Source organism: Dendronephthya gigantea, unplaced genomic scaffold (assembly GCF_004324835.1).
Source record: "Dendronephthya gigantea isolate DGI-Jeju-01 unplaced genomic scaffold, DenGig_1.0 000003F, whole genome shotgun sequence".
NCBI lineage: Eukaryota > Metazoa > Cnidaria > Anthozoa > Malacalcyonacea > Nephtheidae > Dendronephthya > Dendronephthya gigantea.
Window position 1 is genome coordinate 2749401 of NW_021163013.1, and position 9964 is coordinate 2759364.

The 9964-nt window shown below is 35.3% G+C and overlaps 1 protein-coding gene across 1 annotated transcript; it reads right to left on the bottom strand.

Annotated features, from left to right (window-relative positions):
• Positions 1 to 6066: 6066 nt before the first annotated feature.
• Positions 6067 to 8617, bottom strand: LOC114541035. Its single transcript, XM_028561029.1, has 5 exons — positions 7959 to 8617; positions 7538 to 7643; positions 6823 to 7037; positions 6601 to 6647; positions 6067 to 6492 (listed from the first exon to the last, which is right to left on the bottom strand). Exons 1-5 carry the CDS (start codon positions 8451 to 8453, stop codon positions 6387 to 6389), a joined length of 969 nt encoding a protein of 322 aa, XP_028416830.1. The 5' UTR covers positions 8454 to 8617; the 3' UTR covers positions 6067 to 6386.
• Positions 8618 to 9964: the final 1347 nt, after the last annotated feature.

Below are 9964 nucleotides of genomic sequence, written 5' to 3' on the forward strand. Positions count from 1 at the left end.
GTATTTTTTGCATGATTTCAATATGGCATTGTTGTAAAATCTGGCATTTGTTATAAGCGCATTAAAGGTTTTGGAATGAATGTTGATTGCTTGATTTTTTTTTCATTCTAGTTCACCCACTGATGCGTATACGTAAGGCAAGTTGATTAAATATATCATTCTCTCATTATGATATACGAATTGCCAATTGCGGTCGTATAATCACAACTGCCTGAGCAATAGACACATTAGATTTATTTTCAATTCTCGTTTTCTCTTTCGACCAAGAATAATAAAAAATGTACTTAGAAATGCAATTAGAAAAAATTCCTATACGTGGGAAACATTATATACCTAATTTCGGCAAAAACAGATTTATTAGGCAGGCAAGTGTGATGGTTTTCTTATATAATATTTTTTATTTGAGACAAAACAATTTTCACAAGTCTAATTAATTTTCTAATACTTATGCTTGGGCCCTTTTATAGGTGGTTCCAAAAATGTTGCGCGTAACTTCATAAGTTTTTCGCCTCAATGATAGAGTCATTGCTTTGCTGGACTTTAATTTGACTGTTTTGCCCTTTCTCGACACCAATATACGAATTGAAGCTTGCATGATTTATGCAAATTAATCTACTGGCAAATGAAACTATAGCTATATACATTACTTTTCAACTCAAATTAAACTTTCAGCAGAGCTTGTTGCGAAATATTAAACACACATTAACTTTAATGATTGCGCGACGCGAATTCAATATCACAAGAAATGAAAAAGATGACGGGATTTAATTGGCCCAACTGAAATGTAAATGTTTGATTGAATCGCAGCTTCTTAATCAAAATCAACATCAATTATTTTTTGTTGTTGGAGCATTAGCGCTTGATAAAAGCAGTAAGGCAAGATGACAAATAATCGAAGAATGATTCGAATTTTTAATATTAGACTGATTGCATTTATCCTTTAGGCTTTTGTAAGGATTACTAGCTTGGAAGCTAATATATAATAATAATTGGGCAGCTCGTAAAAGCAGGCTATATTTATCATGAACGGAGGCTAGAGAGTTCATGAAATGAAAGCATGAAAATATTTCCGGTATCGACTCAAAACTAGTTCTTTGCTGTAATTCATAATTATTTTGATTTATTTTATCAAGAATTTCGAATTACATATGATTTTTTAGAAATAAGGCGGTAAAGCCCGATTTCAGTAGGCGAATTTATTCCCGCGATGGATATATGAAAACCGGTGTGATGTGATTGCTTTGCGAAAGAATTCGCTGCGCGAAAAAGTAGAATCGAATTTGTATCAGTTTGCGCGAATAAATTCGCCTAGTGGAAAACGGGCTTATATAACTCAGTATTAATTTTGTCGGCAGGCCAACAGTTAATTTAGAAACAGGGAATCAAGATTGAAAGAAGACAATACAAGAATGCATGAGCCAAGAAAAAACCCCGCATACATAATTAAATTTGCTTGCACGAATGAGAATTATGAAAAAAAAAGTTCGACTCAGGAGTCAGAGCCGTGCTAGAATCTTAAGTGGGAGGCAAATATTCATGTAATATTCTTCTTTTGTCTGACTGATTTCTTTCTATAACAATGGTCCACTAGCGGAAAAGAATAACTTATTATCAGGGTGGTAAGAAGTAAATAAATCAAGTCACACATGCAGCTAAAGAGCATATACTCAAATTAGTATAATTGCCATGTTTGGTCATTATGTCATGTAGTACTGCAAATATAGCTATTTGAAGTAGGCAATTTTTGTATACATTTGCATAACGGGCGAAAGTGAATAATTTAGTTACACTCTTCCCATCATAATTCAAAAGAATACAACAATTACTAGTTTCGCATTGCTATATCTTCGGCACTTTAGAATAACCGCTCTCTAAAATATCATTGATCAACCCACTTCAATTGCAACAAGTTTACTAGTGCTTCGGCAGCAAACATTTCCAGGTATGTGGGTTCACTTTCTCCTTGATTAATTGCTAACATATCTATTGTATTTTCAGAATAGCATAAAATATAAGCAGTGAAATTTTCTTGACGATATTCACTTTTATATACTCGCTACGAGCATGAACACCAAGCATCATGCGGGCCTTTGAATCGAAAACAAGTGATTATCACGAATTAGTACATCAAAAACTTGACAAAACGCCTAAAAAAACCTAGGAGTCTCAATTCAGCTAAGCTTGCCTATTGATATACTTATTAGCTATACTATACACTTGATGAAATCTATGAATAAATCTCCTAAACAGGAGACTACAGTGTTTATTATAAGTACTTTATAATATTAAAATTTTACATTAGCATGACGTCACTTGATAATTTATTCAAGGAAAGGCACGTCAACAGCCGCATTCAACACTGATGGGAAGTCTACCTCCAGATCGGCTTGAGGTACAGTCACCGTCCTTTACAGTCACCGGAATAGACCTGTTCGGACCATTCCTGCTCAAGTACGGGAGGAAAAAATCGACCAAAGCTTGGGGAGCCATCTTCGCATGCGCAACAACAAGAGGAATCCATCTAGAAGTCGTAAAGAACGCATCAGCCGAAGCCTTCTTACAAGCTCTCAGACGCTTTGCATCTCACCATGGTTGGCCAGATACCATAATCTCAGACAACGGAGGCTCGTTTGTCGGTGCAGAAGGAGAAGTCTTTTTATCGAAGGAAAGAAGCGGTTGCAAGACTCTCAGAAGAAGCGTCAAATCGAAAAGGGTGATATAGTCCTTATCGTAGAGAATAACGTCCCACGAGGAAAATAGAATCTCGGTGGAGTTGCCGAAGTCTTCCCAGGTAAAGATGGGATCGTAAGAAACGTAGCCTTAAAGACGAAGAACGGCGAGCTGAAACGATCAGTTCAGAAGTGTTGTGTTCTCATTGAAGCAAAGTAAACAAACTGGTACCTTACCGGCGCCCCCGGAGGGTTGTTTAGGATAAGTACTGTATGATATTAAAATTTTACATTAGCATGACGTCACTTGATAATTTATTCAAAGCGCAAGTGTAATTTAAAACCTAAAAAAACTGAAAAATGCAATTAGTATCCAGACAGCATTTGAGTTGCTATACAGAGACAGAATAAACGTTTTCGATAGCTCGAACGGAGGAGATCCACCCTTCAGATACTGTAATGATATTTATTTGATTGCGCAAAACGATTTGTTATTTTATTTGGTTTAGTAAGTTTGATTTATTGTGATTTGAACGATTTATTTTGGAATAATAATCCATACAATCGTAAAAATATGATCGGAATGTGCAACACATAATCTTTGTAAATTTGAGATTTTTTCAGAATTATATACGTAAAATTAAAAAGAAATCTCCTCTCGTGTCGCAGTTTCGTCTTCCGGGCATGCGTCTAAACCATACAGAACAAACGTTCATAACAGTTGTCGCACTGTACTTTATTGTATAAGTTTTTATTCTGTATAAATATTTAGAAATAATAATAATAATAAAATCTTCAAGTTATAGCCAACAGCTGGCTTTAGCAGACAGCAACATTATACTCTACGAAAACCAAATCAATCTACATCTGATCGAAGCATTACCATGCAAAAATCAATAATGAATTTCCCGTTACGAATAAAATCAACGGATTTTTAGGGACAGTTGGGGTACATTTTAATACCATGTTTAGAAGTTAAACTTCATGGCATATTATCATGTAATCAACATATTATTAATGAATCGGTTTGTTATAATTAATTATACTACAATGGTTTCTGTGCTGTGATATAAAGTCCTGTACTTGGATTATTGTTTGCCGTTTTGGCAAATTTCCCACAATAAATTGAGAGACGATTCATACAAGTTGCAAAACAAAGGCGTGTCGACGAACAATGCATGCAGCTGATGCTTTTTTGTCTTTAGAGCTGCTTGTTTTCTCTGATCTCTTCTGGGGGGTGATGGATTTGGAAAAAAGACGCAATATATTTATTCAACTAGACTACATTCTCATTAACGCCTTCAATGTAATAGTGCTACCCGAAAAAGAACAATTATTTTAAAAAATATTTGGTATACGGAATGTTTATATTTCAAAAAAACGTATATCAAAGAATCGGGATAAAATTTAATTATTAATTGTATGTGTGAAAAAAAATTAAATTTCATTTTCAAAACTTAATGGCAAATGTAGTTAGATCATAAGGAATATAGGTAAAATTGACGCTAAAATTGCAATTGCGTAAGTATGTAGACGTAGCCTATAACTGGCGTATAATTATCTTTTTCCCCCTATGGAGTCTATACAGGGTGTATGTAAAATGAATGTTAATTAGCAAGAACTCGTTCAAGCATACGACATCCGCTCTCCAAAATATCTTTGATCGACCCTCTTTAATTGCAACTAGTCCACTAGTGAATCCACAGAAAATATTTCCAGGTATATATGCGTTTAATTTATCCTTGATTATTTGCTAACATATTTATTGCCTGGATTTCCATTATGCATAGTAATATATATAAACAGTGATATTTCCTTGACAAAATTCGCTTTTATATATATTCACTAAAGAGCATGCATAAACCTCAATGGCATGAACACCAAACATCATACAGGCCCTTCGAATTCCAATCCAAAACAAGTTTTATCATATCATATCATATCATATCATATCATATCATATCATATCATATCATATCATATCATATCATATCATATCATATCATATCATATCATATCATATCATATCATATCATATCATATCATACCATTATCATATCTAAACTAAAGCTTAATAAAAAGCCTTAAAGAACATATAGGAGTCCAAATTCGGCTATGGCTTGCGTCTCGATATACTTTAATGGTAGCGATTGAACCCTTGATGAATCTATCAATAAATCTCCGAGATATTCCTGTAATCAGTAGCGTAGCCAACTAGTCGATTTGTCCCGCGATGTTAATATTTTAGTGTTCACTGACTGTGAAAACAATAGATTTCTAAAGACATGAATAATTATAACTCGAAATTTACATAGCGGGACAAAATCGTCAGGCTGGCTACGCCACTGCCTGTAATAGCTAACAGATGGTTTTAGCAGAGAGCAACATTACTATGCAAAAACCAAATCAATTTACATCGGATAAAAGTACGACAATAAGTACAGAGCTCTGATATATGTAAAGACTATACTTTTATTAGACTAAGTAAGTGAATTAACTTGTACGTAAACTACGAAAGTATTTAACTACTGTGATTTCCCTTTAGCACTGCGCAGAGTATTATACAATTACTTAATGGTATCCGTGTTTGGATGGCCTGATTCAATAAGGGGTTCGATCAATCAGAACACGCGTTATATACATGTTATTTTATAAAATTATTTACTCTCTTCAAAAACCATCAATTATACGTACATGGTACAAGACATTTGTGAAGATACTTTGCATTGGCTAGGGGATTATAAAGCTACCAAGTTGCATAAAAGGTGATTAGCACAAAAAAGCTAATTAGAAAAAGTTCATTCAAGCATACGACATCCGCTTTTCAAAATATCATCGATCGATGATTTCAATTGGAATCTTGAAAGAGAGCAAACAAGTCTACTAGGGATTCGACACCAAAAATTAATTTCTCTTTGATTATTTGCTAACATATTTATTGCACGGATTTTCACCATGGCATGAATATAAACAGTGTTATTTGCTTCACGAAATTCATTTTTATATAATTTTTCGCTATTGACGATGAACAGCAAACATTGTACAGGTCCTTTAAATCGAAAAAAAGAGATTATCATGATGTAGTATATAAAAAACTTGATAAAACGCCTTAAAAACCCCAGAGTCTGAATTCAGCTAGGCTTACCTTTCGATATACTCATTAGCTGGCGATTGAACTGTTGATGAATCTATGGATAAATCTCCTAAATCTTCCTGTAATAGCCAACAGCTGGCTTTAGTAGAGTCAGCAGACAGCAAAATTACCTCACGAAAATCAAATCAATGAACACCGGATGAAACTATAGCCTTGCTAAAATTAATAATGAATTTCCCGTTACGAATAAAATCAACTGATTCCTCGGGTACATTTTAAAATGATGTTTAATGAAATGATTGATGGAATATTATTGTTACTATTGAATCAGTTTGTGATAATTAAATATGCTACAATGGATTCTGTTCTATTATAATCTTATAAAGCCTTATACTTTGATTACTGTTTTGCCGTTTTGGCAAGTCTCCAACAATTAATTGAACCACAAAGCATGCAGCTGGTGCCTTTTCGTGTTTGTAACTGCTGGTCTTCTCTGATCTTTTCGGGGGGTGAGGGTTTTGGAAGAAAAACCCAATATTATACAGTATTTATTAATTTACTTGGCTATATTTATGTGGATATAAATATATAAAAGATGCATAATATTGCAAACAAGAGATTAATTAATATATATGACTTGTAACCTTAGGGCAGGCAGGACATTCTATTACAGCACAGGTGACATCTTCTGCATCAACATCATATGCTTTTCTGTTCTTCAAATGATACCTTACATGTAAAACAAAGGTAGACAATTATAACTCCCTGTCATTTTATCAGTAATATTAAAATACCAAGGATCTATATAGTGCAGTATATATGCATAATTAAATTTACCTGTATTCTTCAAAACTCTCAACAAACTGGTCATAAATTTTCTTTTTCTACACAAATATTACAATGATGCATTCAGGTGGTTAAGCCATTAATGCAAGAACCACATCATTATAAATTGAATAATAAACACCATTACTGTCTCACTGTATTACTGTCATTACTGTAATTCTCCCTTCAAGAGTACACTCCATCCCCGACACAATTATTGTATTTATTTTTTACCTTTACAACTGGATTTTTAAAGAAATCCAAAGTTTTCAGCATATCATGAATTGAAACATGACATTCCATGACAAGCCTCAATGTCATTTCCATCAAATCTAATGTGAATCCCAGATTAGGTTCGACAGGTGTTGCTGGCCAAATACCACAATGAAGCAGACTTTCAGGGACACCAAAACAAGTGCAATATTCAAACAGTATTTCATGATGAAAACCTAAAAAGCAAGAGCAGACTATTTAAGACCGAAAATCCATATGTGTAGCTTATGCATGACTGGCAACTCACTATTTAATACTTTGGTGTCTGGAAGAGTGATCATGAGATACAAACACATATATAATCCCAACAAAGCATCATATAATTTTAGGGCCAACATTACTTACATAATGGTCAGGTTTTATTAATAAAATTGATGTGTTATTACTGCAAATTAGGCCAGCTTGGATATAATGTAAATTATCAGGGCTGTAGTTAGATAGGGTGTTGTACATTGATATATTCATGCAGTATGTAAACACATACCGTAGGAACAATTGCTCTCAAAGGAAATCAGTCTGGCAATTAAGATATGGTCACCTAAATTATGCACCCTGCAACCAGCTTCTAGCTACAGCCTTATAAATTATTGAACTATTTGACTATGCTAACCATTTGTGAAAAGCCAACAAGTCAAGTTCTATATCTAACTTTGCTGGTGTACACATTATTTATTACCTTTTAAATCAACAACTGTGATTGGCTTTAAGTGTGTTCCTTCACACTGGTGTCTCTCATTGTGCAGAACTTGACCAGGAATGTTATATTGTTTCCACAATCCCTCCTTATAATATTATTTTAGAAATTTGTAAGTGTGCATGTTCAGATATTTTATAATACACTACAGAGAGTTTGACAGTCGTTTCTCATTCAATGGCAGAACTGTGCATGTAAGGACCACTTCCACAGGGATTCAACTGTTCTACCACCGGGGTGCATATAAATAGGGCACTTCTGCAGACCCAATAGATTGAAAAAATACCAGGCTTGCAGTTTGTTGAGCTGAACATATACTACACGCAGCATTAAAATAGAACACAGCAATGGTATACTAGCTAGCATAAATTATTCCTTTCATGATTGTATATTAAACACTTACTTCAAATATCTCACAGTAATGGAAATGTAGCTGGTCTCTATGTATATTATCACAGCAATCTTTGCAATAATATTTAGAGAAGCTGCAATCTTTGCAACGAGTTTTTACGGCCTCAGAACAAGTTGACTCGCTACATTTTGACGGAACAAAACCTTCAATTGCTAGTGATGTCCGCAGTAACTGTAGCCTTTTCCCCTCCCAATTTGACGATAACCGTTCTCTACGCTTCTTGTAGGTGACTCCAGACGGTAACTTGCTTGATTCATCGTCACTATCGTGTTCTGATAAGTCGTCAAAGTCCGTGGTGTCACAAGGCTCGTTCTCGTCATCATGGCTTACCCCGTGCAGTTGTACAGTTTCATCCCACGTCTCTGCCTCTTCGGCTGTTTCCAAACAACTTGCAACGGGAAGACTAACGTTTGTCCTTCTCCTACTCCTCGCATCAACAACTTCGATGCTAGAGTTGGCTTTCCTTTTACCTTTTTGAAAATACATTTTTAAACTTGTGTATTTTCAACTCTTCCATCGTCCGCCATTTTATTACAAAACCTTACTCGCCCTCCCCCTACTAAGAAAAATTTTCGTATTAAACAATTCCCAGTAACTTACTGGATACAATGTGCATATAATATCTATTAGTTTATTGGATACAACGTTCGGATCGGGTGTTCATGTATTTTCCGTTGGTAAACAGGTTAATTCAGGCGTGGCCCATTATACTGTATATAATGCAGTTAAGTCCCTTAATGTCATCACGTGTCAGTATTAGCAGTATATACAGTAGGGGGCAAAAGTCTGAGTCCAGTCGTTGTAGAATTCCAGTATTAAATCCTGGCAGCGTATTCGAGTTAAGACATGCGTGCTAGTGTTTCAGTACTGTGTAAACCATATTAATTGCACACTGTTTTGGTCCTATTGATCTAAATTATAACAAAATAAAGTTCTCATTCCTTTACACTGCCCAAGATGGGTGGGAAAAAGGGCAAAGTGATGGTGCACAAGGACAAAATAGTTGCATTAAGTATTGAAGGATTCATTCCTCGTAAAATCGCGGAAAAATCGAGAATTTCAAAAGGTGGTATGCAACAAACCTTGGAGAGGTTCGAAGAAACTAAATCCTACTCAAGCAAACTTTTAGCTGCTTCGGTCATGCTGGGTTTGGCAATATTGAAAGATATAATAGGATCCTAATTAAGGGAAAGTATCATCCAATTCTTCAAGGACATGGAATTTCATCTGGTACAAAGATGATTGCCCGTCTAACTACATGATAATCCCCTAAGCACCTGCACATCTTGTATGTGCCAGAAATCTTTTAGAAGCAAACTCGTTCTGGTGATCTCGTTCTCATGGCTTTCCACCTCAAATTCCAGATCTGAAACCTATGGAGCACTTGTAGGACCGTTTAAACCGGAAAAGGGCGAGGCACAGACCCACCAGCCAGGATGTCTTGAGGGAAGTGGTCAACGAATAATGGCAAGGTATTGAACGTGCGACATTAAAAAGCCTATAGAGTCTATGCCAGCAAGAATAAACGTCATTTCAAGAGAAAAAAAGAGGGATACTAAGCATTAACCATGTAATGCATGTTTGCACATTAACAGACGTAAAATGAATATCATAACATCTCATAGTTGTTGTACAGCATGTATTTTTCTGTTTACTCAATTACTTTTTTCTAGTTCACTTATCGGTAAAGTTTTCTGTAGAAAATTAATGTATGCTGCTAAAACAATGAAATACAGTCACTGGACTCAAACTTTTGCCTCCTACTGTATATTCAGGTTTTTCAGTATCTAGTTCTCTCGCTCTCTTGCTATATCATTCAAACGGTCTCTTATAAACCCCCCCATCCCGGCCCCTCGCGAGTGTGTTATTTTACAGTTACACACACAATACATTTTGTTTCGGCATAGGCCGTACAGATTTTAGTTCAAGCTCCACATCCCGTTGTCATCGATGCCACCGGTTTGGCCACTGGGCTCGTCAGTGCAGAGTTTATTCGC

Excerpts from the sequence above, each read along its gene's own strand:
- LOC114541035 (XM_028561029.1), bottom strand. The coding sequence starts at position 8,453 with ATGTATTTTCAAAAAGGTAAAAGGAAAGCCAACTCTAGCATCGAAGTT. Across the intron at positions 7,644-7,958 it reads ATTACTGTGAGATATTTGAA|GAGGGATTGTGGAAACAATA; the intron begins GTAAGTGTTTAA and ends TAATATTATAAG. Across the intron at positions 7,038-7,537 it reads CACAGTTGTTGATTTAAAAG|GTTTTCATCATGAAATACTG; the intron begins GTAATAAATAAT and ends CTTGCTTTTTAG.